Source organism: Peromyscus leucopus, chromosome 1 (genome assembly GCF_004664715.2).
Source record: "Peromyscus leucopus breed LL Stock chromosome 1, UCI_PerLeu_2.1, whole genome shotgun sequence".
In the NCBI taxonomy this organism is placed as follows: Eukaryota; Metazoa; Chordata; class Mammalia; order Rodentia; family Cricetidae; genus Peromyscus; species Peromyscus leucopus.
This window is the reverse complement of record NC_051063.1, coordinates 78,075,919-78,089,199: the sequence shown is the minus strand read 5'-3', so window position 1 is coordinate 78,089,199 and position 13,281 is coordinate 78,075,919. Positions and strand designations below refer to the sequence as shown.

The window sequence follows — 13,281 nt, the reverse complement described above, 5'->3', positions numbered from 1 at the left end:
TCAAACTCACAGAGATCTGCCTGGCTCTGCCTCCCAAGTGCTGGGATTAAAGGCATGCGCCACCACCGCCCAGCTGTTTATTTTTTTTTTTCATTTTGCAAATAGTATTAATAGTAACATTCTCTTCAAAAAGCAGTTTTATATAAACATGACCTCATCCTGTTCAAGAATGTGTAGGGCTGGCTGCAGGTTGTCTCCGGGGCAGCACTGCAGAGAAACAAAGCCATCTCCCCAGGAGAGGCCGCGGAAACAGCCCCCCAAAGTATCTGCATACATTACGAAAAGGCAGCAACACCAGGAACATGCTCACTGGCTCCAGTCCTACATAACAAGGAAACTGCCGTTCCAATACATGCTCCCAAGACAGACACACCACCGACACAGCCAGACGCAACGACACACAAAGACAGCACAAAACACACCCGAAAGCTGTTGCTGCCATACTGTTTATTGTCACTGCCCTCCAGAGGCATCTGGTTTCGTGCACATTTCTTTTTGGGGGGTGCTAGCTCCCCCATCCTTCTCCTGCTCTTTGCTCCGATCTTGCCCTTTTGCTGGGTCTGGAAGGGCTTTTTTGGTGCCTCTCTCCAGAACCTCACTTGGGTGGGAAGGAGTCAAGCAGGCCTCGGTCCTGCCTGTATCTCCTAATTTCTCCAAGGTCCTGTATCCATTGCTGGGTGTGGTTGTCCTGTATCCATGGCTGGGTGTGATGTCTGTGGTCTGGCCTCATCTGTGGGGAGGGAAAGCAGGTGGTGAAACCAGGGTGGACACCTGGTTTGAATTCTGGCTTTCCTTCTCATTTTTTTCTGTAACCTGAGAAGCTGACTCTGTCCAGGTTCAGTTTCCCTTTCTGTAAGCCAAATTTCCTCCCGAAGGGAAGGGCTCTATAGGAAACTTTCCCCACCTCTGGTCACCAGGGAACCCAGAGTCAAATATGGGTCTCATTTTATTCTTGCTGTAGATGACACACTACTTTTTTTCATTTATTGGTATGTGAATATGCATGCACATGTGTGCACATGTGTATTCTCATGTCCTTGGGCCACTGTGAGCATGGGGAGGTCAGAGGACATTGAGGGCATGGTCCTTGTCCTCACAGAGAAGCACTATGAGAATCACAAATGTCAATCATGCAGGGGTGTCTCCTCAACGGAGAAGATAAAATACCTGCATTCCATCCAGAAAGCTGAGAGTGGATTTTGTTAATGACCTGGTGGTCCTTTTGTTGTCTGTGGAGGCAGACCTCACCCTAATTCCCCAGAATGATCAGCTCAGACTCTTCCCTCCCTAGACCATTACCCATCCTTAGGGGAGATGTCACATGTGCTTCATGGCCTGCTGACCTCTGTGCTATTGGTCAGACACCACACTAGATTCCAGGTCTTTTAACTATGGAACCCACCCTCATGGTCACATGTACTGTGTAAAAGAGTTCCTATGTAGCCACACCTTGAGCTTTATTGTGCCCTGGAATTGGACTGACTGTTGCCTGGAAACCTTTTCCCAAAGTATACAATGTTTTAAATCTGCTGCCAGATTTAAAGATAGATGAAGTCTGTCTGCACAGGGTTCTCATTCTCGTCTCTTCTCAGGTGCACTTCCCTGTGTGACACCTGCAGGGGCTCCCTAAGAGGACAACTTGCAGTTGACTCTCTCCCCTTTCATCATGTGGGTCCCAGATATCAAGCACAGGTGGCCAGGCTTGGCAGCGGGTGCCTTTACCTGCTGGGCCGTCCCACCAGCCCGGCACCCACTTTTGATTCCCCACTTCCTACTCAGCAGCACACTTAGGCCTGTCGCTTTACGCAAAGCCACCTTGACTGGCTCTCTGGCTCTTGGCTCCTCACCTCCTCACCTGGGTCTCAGCGCCAGGCCTTTTTCCTTTCGGAGTTCTGGAACTTGGTCAGCAGCTTCCTCTCGTGTCCACCAGGGCTAGGGCGGTTGGTATTGGCGGCAGCTTCTCTCTTGGTACGACCTTTCCGACCTCCCCCGACTGGTGGAGCAGGAGGTAGGTGGGACACAGGCAGAGGAGAGGTGTGAGGTTGAGAGGACAGACAAATGGGACCAGGAGCACAGGGGTGGGAAGGGCAGACGGGCCAGGGGGCTGTGGTCACCATGTAAGTTTGGGACACTCTACCCGAGCTAACTGTTTACTCATGCATAGAATGAAAGATGCTCAGATGTGAGTTCTCAGGGCTGAGGAAGACAGAATTCAGTAGATAAGGCTAGAATGGGGTTACTTTGGGGGTAGGGAACAGATTAGTTAGAGAAGGCAATCTGGGAGAGAAAATCTAAATCCAAGCAGGAAAACCAGCAGTCAAAGAGCTGCCATTACCAAGGTAAGGATGGGCCAGGCTGTACTGGTCGTACTCATCCAGGATGCCGTCTTCATCCTCTGGGTTTAGGGGTTGCTGGGAGGAACTGGTTGGTGGCGGCAAGGTGGTGGTCATGCCTGGTCTGCTTTCTGGTCTTGCCTGTGTCGTATTTTCCAACTGTCTGCCCTCTCCCAGCTCCCTCACCTCTACTTATACAGCTGTCTCCTCCTCAGACTCAGGCTGGCTCCCGCCCTCCATGTCCTGTCTGATGCAATCTGGCCTTTTCCCAGAGCTGGGCCCATAGACACCAGCCCTGAGCAGAGAGACGCACCCTCCCCCTTCCTCCTCCCCCACAGGGCTCACCCAGGCCCAAGTTGTGTTTTTCCACGTGGAAGGTTCCCGCCTCTGGGGGAGGAGGGAGCAGATAGGATCTGGGCACAAACCGTCTTTGGGATGTCGGCCAGGGAGAGCCGAGGGCCTCAGATGGGCCACTCCTTCCTCTCATTTCAACCTCTGCCACAGGCCCGGGTTTGGGTCATGGCCACACATTGCGCCCACACACTCTAGTCTGGTCCAGACTCATGACTTGGTGGCAGCATACAAACTGAAAGGGGACAGGAGGGGTCACAGGCACACTACACGCCAGGTCAGCAGTTCCTATCCCATCACACCCAAGGCTTCTATTTGTATGGAAAGTCCCCTTACTGTACTGCAATAGAGTCCCTAGGGACTTCCCCCTCATCCGAGGAGCTGGAGGCTAGCTGGCTGGTAGAGACAGCAAATACCCTGGGTTCAACACTCTGACCCCTGACCCACCTTCCTCTGCCCTCCTTTCTGGCAGAGCTGGCCCTCGAACTTGCAATTCTCCTGCCTCAGCATCCCAAACGCTGGGATGACAAACTCAACAAGTCAGCTGAGATCCGGCGTCTGCTGTGTGACCTTGGACATGTCACTTTCCCTCTCTGATTGCTCCAGTTTCCCCTTTAACAGAGGATCACCCTAGCAACCTTGGTTGGTGAGAGGCTTCAGTGGCAGAATGCCTGGAAAGGCCCTGGCAACAGATGCCAACGACGTAAAGGGTTAGTCACGATTTCCCATGATGTCCCGTACGGTGCCCTCACGGTGGCACAAAGGAGAGTGGAGAAAGAGGAAGTTAGAATAAAATAATATATTGTGGGCTGGCAAGATGGCTCAGTGGGTAAGGCACTTACCGCCAAGACTGACGACCTGAGTCAGGAGAGAACTCCCAAATGGTCCTCTGACCTTCACATGCCCGGACACACATATACATACTATATAAATGTGACTTTTATTTTAAATAAAATAATACATAGGTGTGGAAGGCATAATGAAATAAACAGGTACGTGTGCCCCCTCCCTTTATTTCAGGCATTCTCACTTTGTAGCTGTGGCTGGCTTACAACTCGCTGTGTAGAGCAGGCTGGTGTCGAGCTTGGAGTCCTGAGAACAAAGGTCCACATCACCACACCCAGCCAGCAGGAATTCAAGCTTGAGTTAAATATTAAAATTTTTCAGTTCACACCAGCCTCCCAGTGTTAGGATGACAGACAGGCATGTGCCACCATGCCAAGCTCAGGACTTTTTTTTTTTAAGACTAGATCTCATTAGGCTGCTCAAGTGGAAGTTAATGTTCTGGGTTGGAATCACCCTCTTGCCTCGGCCTCCTGAGCCCAGTGGCTGCTAGTGTACATACATCGTCATGCCAGGTCTTAGGTGTGAACTTGATAGGAATTAGTGTGAATTTTAAGTTCAAATAAGAAATATGAGAAGCCAGGCAGTGGTGGAGCACACCTTTAATCCCAGCACTCAAGGATAAAAGAGGCAGGCAGATCTCTGAGTTCAAGACTAGCCTGGTCTACAGAGCGAGTTCCAGGACAGCGAGAGATACACAGAAAAAGCTTGTCTCGAAAAACCAGAAAAGAAAAAAGAAACATGTGAAATGGAGTTTTCTACTCTTTTTTTTAAATTGAAAAAAAAAAAAGTTTTGGGGCTGGAGAGATGACTCAGGGGTTAAGAGTACTGGCTGCTCTTCCAGAGGACCTGGGTTCAATCCCCAGCTCCTACATGGCAGCTCACAACTGTCTGTAACTCCAGTTCCAGCGGCTCTGACATCTTCATACAGACATAACATGCAGGAAAACATCAATGCATATAAAAGTTTTTTTAAAGGGTTTTTATACAATGTATTCTCATCAAGGTTTCTCTTCCCCAACTGCTCCCAGGTCCTCCTCACTCACCCAACTCCTCACTCTTTCTCTATTTAGGAAACACACGGGTAAATAATAATACTTGTTATGATAATAATAATAATAATAAGAAGAAATATGAATGAAAAAGATTTAAAAGGAGGACATGACAGCTCCTAGGTATGGTAGAGAAGATTTATTGCAGACATGAGGGAAACACAGCCAGAGGCATCTGGAAGGGTCCATAGTGAACGTGCTGGCAGACTCAACAGGGCCTTGTGGGGGAGGGGGAGACCCAGGGAGGAAGTGAGGAGAGACAGGAGAGGAGGGCTTGAAAACGTGGCCACGAGGCAGGGAGTCCTGGGAATCTGGAGATCAAGAGGAAAAAGGGCAAAGGGACTGGTGTGGCCAAAAGGCTGGTTGTATAGGAATCCGAGAAGCCGGGGGTGGGGGGAGTGGGGGTTGGGGTGTGGGAGGGAAGCCCAGATGGAGCTGGAGAGTTTAGGGTAGGGCAGGGCTATGCCAGCCAGGTACTGGCAAGCCGAGAGAGGCTGGAGACAGCATCTGCTTTGATATGTTACTAGGTACCTCAGCCATTTGTACGTGTGTGGTAGTGGTGGTGATGGGCGGAGGGGTGCTGAGACCTAACAAAATACACACAAAAAAAAAATCATAAAACACAAAATCAGAAACTATAATATGCAAGCAAAAGACCAGTGAGACAGAAAAATGTCTAAACGAAACAATATGAGACAAAAAGTCTACAAAAATACCCTTGTGTTGGCTGTCTACTGCTGCACACGTGGCCTGCTCTTAACTGTGGTTAATATAACCAGTGAGACAATATTGGAGAAAACGAATTTTTCCTCTGTAAGCAGATGTCAGTTTGGTTAGGGGTGGGAGCCCATGTCCACTTTCTTCTCCCAGCGCTGGGACCCCATCGGGTTTGAACCTGGGCAGGCCCTGGGCATGCTGCCAGTCTGTGGGTTCATGTGTGCATCCGTCCTCCTGTGTCTGGAAGACACTGTTTCCTTCATGTCCCCCATGCCCTCCGGCTCTTACAAATCTTTCGGCCTCCTCTTCCGCATAGTTCCCGGATCCCTGAGGGGAGGGGAGTTTTCTACTCTTGATGGAAGGATCTGAACCCTGTGAGTCATGTTAGCCCAGAAAGGGTGCCCACATCAACTCCGTGTTCCTTGTCTCTAGGCAGGGAGTTAGACAGACAAAACATTCCACGTCTCAGAACAAAACAAAACTGGATTCCAGTGAAACCAAACCTCTCAACCCAGCCAGATGTTGCTCCCCGGCCGGATTCCACAGGCTGAGAGCCTCCTAGTTGCACTTCCGTCTCAGTATCACCTGAATTCGATCCTCCGCCAAGCCTGCTACAGGACCATGGTTACTCTGGGTAGGAAGAAGCCATGCTAATATTTATGTACATTTAATAAAATCATGAAATAATGTAAAAATTTAAAAGAAGGAGAAGAAGAAGCCATACTGCTGCTCCCTCCCCTGAACAACCAAACCAAGGCTCTGCTTTCCAGATTCCAGTGACCAGGATACTGCTGGAAAGATGGCGTGAGGGTGAGAGCGCTTGATTACGGCACAAGAAGACCTGAGCTAGGATCCCAGCACCCGGTGAAAAAGCCAGGCTTGGCTGTGTGTACACCTGTGACCGCAGCACTGTGGAGTCACGACAGAGACACAGAGACTGCTGGGGCTTCCTGCCTGCCAGCTCCAAGCTCAGTGACAGACTCTGTGTCAAGAGAATAAGGCGTTCTCTGTATGCGCACGAGCGTGAGACACACACACACACACACACACACACACACACAAAGGGGGCACGCGTGTTTACATCACAGTCATACATAAACATATATAATCATACAGATGGATGGATAGATGGAGAGATAGAGGATAGATAGAGAAAAAGAAAATGTAAACCTAGAATGTAAAAGTAAGAACAGGCTGGGTGGTGGTGCACACCATTAATCCCAGCTGTGAGTTTGAGTCCAGCCTGGTCTACAAAGCAAGTTCCAGGACAGCCAGGTCTGTTACACAGGGAAACCCTGTCTCGAAAAACAAAAAAAGTAAGAAGGTTGCTTGAGCCAGAGCAGCACTGGTCTGGTTACAGACCTCATGATGACAGGAAAGAGAGAATACCGTTATGGAGTCTGGCCCTGGTGGCTGATGAGAGATTTCAGTTACTCGGGAGACTGAGGCAGGAAGATGGCAAATTCAAGGCCTGTCTGGGCTACAGAGTGAGTTCAAGTCTAGCCTGGGAAACTTGGTGAGACTCTCAAAATAAAAAGTTAAAAGAAGACTAGGAATTGAACTCAGAGTAGAGAGTTTGCTTAGTTAGCGTGTTTGAGGCTCCGGGTCTGACCCGCAGTGTGGACATGAACAAAAGAAACACAAGTGAAGGAAACAGCGAACAGAGCTGCTGGGTGTGGTGGTGCAGGCTGGGAATCCCAGCATTTGGATGCTGGTGCAACAGGATTTCAAAGCCAAGGCTCTGAGAAACTTTTTTTTTTCTAAGGCAGCTAGCCTGCCAGGGGCCAATATTCCATAGATTCCCCAACACTAAATGTTTGTGAAAATCTTTAATCTCCCCTAGCCGATGTAACTCTTTTGATGCAAAGGCCCCGCTGATCTCAGAACAGACACAGAGCCTTCCTCCATTCTTTCCTTTCCTTTAGGCTTGATCCTAAATTAGCCAATAGTGTCAGATTCTGAGGTCACGCTCCTACCGGCGGGATGAGACTAAGTCACCACTTGTGTTAGAATAAAACTTAAGTGAACTTTGTGTCCCACCGTACCTGCTAGCCTGGGTCGGCTCATGACACACTCTTTCTACAAAAAGAAAGTGCCGGAGAGATGGCTCAGAGGTTAAGAGCACTGGCTGCTTTTCCAGAGGTCCTGAGTTCAATTCCCAGCGACCACATGGTGGCTCACAACCATCTGTAGTGAGATCTGGTGCCCTCTTCTGGCCTGCATGCATTATGCAGACAGAACATTGTATACATAATAAATCTTTAAAAAAAAAAAAAAAAAGCCGGTGGTAGCGCACGCCTTTAATCCCAGCACTAGGGAGGCAGAGCCAGGTGGATCTCTGTGAGTTCGAGGCCAGCCTGGGCTACCAAGTGAGTCCCAGGAAAGGTGCAAAGCTACACAGAGAAACCCTGTCTTGAAAAACCAAAAAAAAAAAAAAAAAAAAAAAAGAAGAAAGTGTCCTACTAGTTGGTGTTTGCTTTGCTTGTGTATTTCTTTGTGTGACACTGAGATTATTCTTTTCCCACAAGGCCAGCCTGTGTTATACGGTGATACTGTCTCCCCCAAATCACCATTAAAACAAGGCCTACAATAAGCAAAGAAACAAAAACTGGAGCTAATGCGTCAAGACAAAGGCACAAAAAACGGCTCCCTGGACCTGCAGGGCTTTATCACCGGGACAGCAAAATAATCCCTCTACTGTGACACGGTTGGAGTCAGGTTGTGGGGAAAGGGGCTGTAAATAAGCTTTTGTCCTGATGTCCATCAAGACAGCAGTACAGTCAGGATGTGGGACGCACAGACACACAACTGTCCTACTTTTCTTTTCCTCTTACTGAACCCCGAGCTTTGCACAGAGTTCTGCCGCTGAGACACACCCCTAGCCCTTTACTTTTCTCTTGTGTCTGCTCCCCCTCCTTATGACAAGCCACACCATCCCCCTAGGAAGCCCCCTGAGGGGCAGTCCTAGCCCTGCTGAGAGGTAGATGCTACATTCCTTGACTTCTGCCACCAGCCTCCTTGGGGACTTGCCAGGGGTCCTTGGGCTCCTGGGCAGCAGGACAAGGGATGTGTGTACAGCTACGCTGAAGATCCATCTCCCTACGGCGCAGAGCTTTCCAAAGACGCACCAAACTCTTCCTGCCTCCTCACCACACACCATGATAGCCGTCAGCTTCCTAGTTTCAGTCTGCTCCTGTGCAAATCCAGGACAAAGAGAACACCTGCCTGTGTATGACAGGGCTTAGCCCGGGGCCAGCATGTGACATCCTGTTATTTCCTTATTCCTCAGAGAAGGAAAACAGAGACTCTAGGAGTGTCTGTTTCAAGGTCACAGCGCTATGACTGATAAAGGACCCGTGGTCTGCGCAGACCCTCGCGGGGCACACAGTGGCAAGGGTTGGCATGGTGATGCGTGGTCAGTGCCAGGTGCCTCCCCCTGCACTCTCGTCCTCCCCAGGCATTTGTGCCCTCCCTGGACCAGGCCTTGTACCGAGCATGTGGAGAGCCTCACATGCCTTTGGAAAGCTCTGGGCTGTGGGGAGATAGCTCTTGAGCACAGTGGTACACATGCCTGTCCTAAGCACCAGACATACGCCAGCCATGATGACAGGCCTGTAACCAGCCACACAGAGAATGAAGTGGGAGGATCTCAAGTTCAAGACCAGCCTGAGGCACATAGCGAGGCCTGTCAAAAATAAATAATAAAAACCAAGCACATCAACAGCTACCGTTCATGCTTTCGCCCTGCTCTAGTTTACTGTCTTCCCAGCGTCCACTTGACAGTAGCAAAAGAATCTTGCCGGGCTCGGCATGGTGGCTCAGGCCTTTGATCCCAGCACTGGGTAGGCAGATCTTTGAGTTCAAGGCTAGCCTGGTCTAAAAAGCCAGTTCCTGGAGAGCCAGGGCTACACAGAGAAAATCAAGGTAAAGTATCTTTTCCACTTGTTTACTTTTTCATCATCTGTCTCTACTAGAATCAAATTATTGATTATTTAATCAGTGGTTAAAGCAAAAGGCTCTGGAACCCAGCTGCCTGGATCCAACATTTAGGCCGGATAGTAGTGGCATTAAGTCTTTAATCCCAGCACTCAGAGGCAGAGGCAGGTGGATCTCTGTGAATTCAAGGCCAGCCCGGTTTATAAAGAGAGTTCCAGGACAGCCGGATCAGTTATACAGAGAAGTCCAGTCTCGAAAAACCAAAAAGAAAATTTAGTTCCACCCCTTGTCGACTGTGTGCCATCAAGACCAATTATTTAACCCATGTCTTTGTTTCCTCATGTCTAGACCCTAGTGGGGTCTTTGTGAGCATTAAAAGGACAATTCTTGGGGCTTATGAAATGGTAAAAGCATTTGCTGTCAGACCTGAGGGCCTGAATTCCTAAGACCCACATGGTGGGAGGAAAACCCAACTCCCATAGATTGTCCTCTGACCTATATATAAGTTCTGTGGAGTACTTGTGAACCTCTCTCTCCCTCCCTCCCTCTCTCTCTCTCTCTCTTTCCGTCTCTGTCTCTCTCACAATACACACACTACACCCTTTCTTTCTTTCTTTCTTTCTTTCTTTCTTTCTTTCTTTCTTTCTTTCTTTCTATCTATCTATCTATCTATCTATCTATCTATCTATCTATCTATCCTTTCCAAGGGGCCAGAATTCTTAGCCTGGTGCTGTGGTGCACTGTAATCCTTCAGGCTGAGGAGCTGGTGAGGTAAGAGGTGGTGGCTGGGGCTTGCTCTGCTTCTTTGATCTTTCAGCTTTCACCCCAATATCAGGCTCTGGGTTTGTTTTGTTTTGTTTTTTATTAAAAGACCATTTTAAGATTCATGTTACAGTGCATGCCTGAAATCCCAGCTGTTTGGGAAGCTGAGGAAGGTAGGTCACAAGTTTGAGGCCAGTCTAAAAGACAGCAAGATCTTGTCTCCTCCTTTCCAAATTATCCTTTCTCTCCCTTTTGTGTTGAGACAGGGTTTCATTTTGCAGCCCTGGCTGGCCTGGAATTCACTGTGTAGACCAAGCTGGTGTCAGACCTGAGGCAAAAAACATCTCCACGACTGTCTGATTAAAGCAAGCTTTATTCAGAGGTACACATGGGACTGGCCAGATGGTTGCCTCACCCTGTCGGGTTTCAGAGAGCAGTCCCTCACTGACTTTTGGGGTTCCTTTTATGGGGAAGGGTTAGGGTTGATAGAAAACCGATGAGATAATTGGCTGTTAGCACCTGGATAGAAGGGGGCGGGGACTCATGGCTGAAGGCTGCTTGTGGGGTAGACAAGTGTGATAGCAAGCCGCGGGATAACTGGCTGTTAGAAAGGCGGCGATACAGATAAGCGCAAGGCTTCCTCCTCACGTGGAAGGGGAGCCAGCAGGTATCTGGGAAGAAAGTCAACAGCAGGTATTTACAACCTTGAGCTTGCAGGGAGCAGGGAGGCACAGAGGGAACTTTCCACCTCACAACCTCCCCTTTCGGCCCTATAATCCCTCCCTCCAGCCTCCTGAACTTTCAGGGCTCTTTCTCCTTGGAGCAACTGCCATCCTTCTTGGTCCTGATGAAGGACAGTCTGCCTCTATGAGGTCCGTCTCCCCTTCCTTTTAATTTTCACATCACCTCATCAATCCTGATCTAACACTGAGTACCGGCATTAAAGGGGTTCACCACGATGCCTAACTTTGCTTTTATGGGGGTGGAGGGTAAGACAGGTTCTCTCCTCTCTACATAGCCCTGGAACTCACTACAAAAATCGGGCTGGCCTTGAGCTCACAGAGATCTGTCTCTGCCTCCATAATGCTGGGTGCTGGGATCGAAGGCATGCACCACCACACCCAACTTGCTTTTTTTTTTAAACACAGACTAACCTAGAACTCACGATTCTGCTGCTCCCCCAGGGCTAGGATTACAGGTGTGTGCCACTGCACCCAGCTAAGACTCCATCTTAGAAGGAAAACTAGGAAGGCCCTTATTAGCACAGTGCCTTGAAGATAGTATTGTTATTCTCTAGGGCAGGCATCTTGCCTGTCCTCCATTCTTTCAACACCAACCGGCTCAGCAAATGACAACCCAAATACACAAACTTTGACAAGTTCGGTCAATACCATTGTGTGTAGCTTCTGAATGCTCTGCTCTGAAGCATAAAATAAAAGCTGCTCCAGCCTGGCCTCACAGATGACCACAAAGATCCTCTGTGATGGAGTAAGGGTAAATGTACCTGGCTGAGATCTTTCAGGAATGAAAAGAAACTTAAACACTTTGGAGAAAGCTGAGAGAAGAAATAGGAACCCGAGAAAGGGACTTACAGAAAAATCTAAAATTCCACTCACAGCAGTAGGACCTCAAAAGTGACTCTTTGGAAAATCAAGAGGTAAGTTTTCACATCCTGTGGCCTCCAGGTATGTATATAGTGAACCACAAGGAATTCTTGTGGGGTTTTATTTTGTTTGGGGGAATTGTTCTTTATCATTTTATTATGCCTTTATAACTTTCCAGGAGGTGGCCAGGAATACCCAGTAATTACAGCTTGTGCTTGGTCCACAGGACCCTCAACCCTAGGCTGCGCTGGGAACTTCTCTAGGTTCTGTGATCTCATTTTGAGCACAAATTCTGGCTTTAACAAGTGCTTGGGGAATACTAATAAGATGCTGAAATGTGCATACCTCCCTGACACTCTGGGATGACTTGCAGAAATTTCTCCTACAGCAAGTAAAGAAGTTAATAAAGAGGTGGGGGCAGGGCTGGGGGTGGGGTTGACTTGGCAGAGTGCTTTCCCAGCATTCCTGGAACTTTGGGTTCTATTCCCCACCGCCACCGCACCCCACCCGGCACTTCACAAACTGGATGTGGTGGTGCCCACCTGTAACCCCAGATTAGAAGTTTAAACTTACCCCAGCTACTTTTGCTAAAATTTCTTCGTAGGAGATAGAAACACAAAGCCTACTTCTCCTAAGTTCCCAACAACAAATGAAGGCATGACTCTGCCGAGGTTCACCCCAGGGAATCAGTGAGTTTTGAGGGCTTCCTTCCGGAGCAGAGGGAAGGAGGGTTACCTGCCTGGGTAGGTGCTCCTTGCCCTACAACCCCCAGCAGGGCCAGGCCCTCCCTTTACCATCCCCCAGCCTGTACACTGTAGCCTCTTCCCAGGCCATGTGCAATTAAGGCATACAACAGGTGGCAGGGTGTATCACCTGGATGCACAGGTGAGGGTCTCATGACCTCCTCACCCCTCCATGAGGAGGGGGAAAGAGTCAAGAAGCCCGGCCAGGATAAGTCTTTTACAAGGGGTGAGTGGGACGCCCCAAGATGGAGCAGTTGCCTGGCTGGGAGGACAGTCACTCACAACATAGCAAGTTCCAGGCCAGCCTGGGCTACAGGACAAACAAACCTGTCTCAAACAAACAAACAAAACAAAACAAAACAGGTAATACCGTTTGCATGAAATTTGTTGTAATGATGGCTATGAGTTATATATGTTTTTAGCTTGATAAAGGTGTCATACATTTTTCCTGGTAACTAAAAAGATAATGGACAAATAAAACAACAGAATAGAAGAATGTAGAATAAACATTTCAACTCCTGGATTTAACTCCAGAGACTAGCAATAACAACCCCCTTTTAATCTTGTTTTTAAAAGATTTATTTGTTGTACTTTATGTGTATGAATATTTTGTTTGAATGTATGTCTGCATCATGTGCATCCTGAAATTGTGGGCAGTTGTGAGCCACCAAGTGGGTACTGGAATCAAACCTGGGTCCTCTGGAAGAATAAGAGTTCTTAACCAAGCCGGGCGGTGATGGCACTCGCCTTTAATCCCAGCACTCGGGAGGCAGAGGCAGGCGGATCTCTGAGTTCGAGGTAGCCTGGTCTACAAACCGAGTTCCAGGAAAGGCGCAAAGCCACAGAGAAACCTTGTCTCGAAAAACCAAAAAAAAAAAAAAAAAAAAAAAGAGTTCTTAAAGGCTGAGCCATCTCTCCAGCCCTCAAGACCTCATTAACA

The 13,281-nt window shown here is 48.6% G+C and overlaps 1 protein-coding gene across 2 annotated transcripts; it reads right to left on the bottom strand.

Moving 5' to 3' along the window:
* Positions 1-430: 430 nt before the first annotated feature.
* Nupr1 (nuclear protein 1, transcriptional regulator) lies at positions 431-2,638 on the bottom strand. 2 transcript variants are annotated; one of them, XM_028861328.2, is made up of 3 exons: positions 2,336-2,638; positions 1,848-1,993; positions 431-730 (listed from the first exon to the last, which is right to left on the bottom strand). In XM_028861328.2, exons 1-2 carry the CDS (start codon positions 2,448-2,450, stop codon positions 1,863-1,865), a joined length of 246 nt encoding a protein of 81 aa, XP_028717161.1. In that variant the 5' UTR covers positions 2,451-2,638; the 3' UTR covers positions 431-730; positions 1,848-1,862. The 2 variants fall into 2 exon arrangements, with proteins under 2 accessions (XP_028717161.1, XP_037066556.1); XM_037210661.1 differs by having other exon boundaries at positions 1,856-1,993; positions 2,336-2,637.
* Between the last annotated feature and the right edge of the window lie 10,643 nt (positions 2,639-13,281).

Coding starts and splice junctions, on each gene's coding strand:
- Nupr1 (XM_028861328.2), bottom strand. CDS start 2,450: ATGACCACCACCTTGCCGCCACCAACCAGTTCCTCCCAGCAACCCCTA. Junction 1,994..2,335: donor CCTGGCCCATCCTTACCTTG/GTAATGGCAGCT, acceptor CTGCTCCACCAG/TCGGGGGAGGTCGGAAAGGT.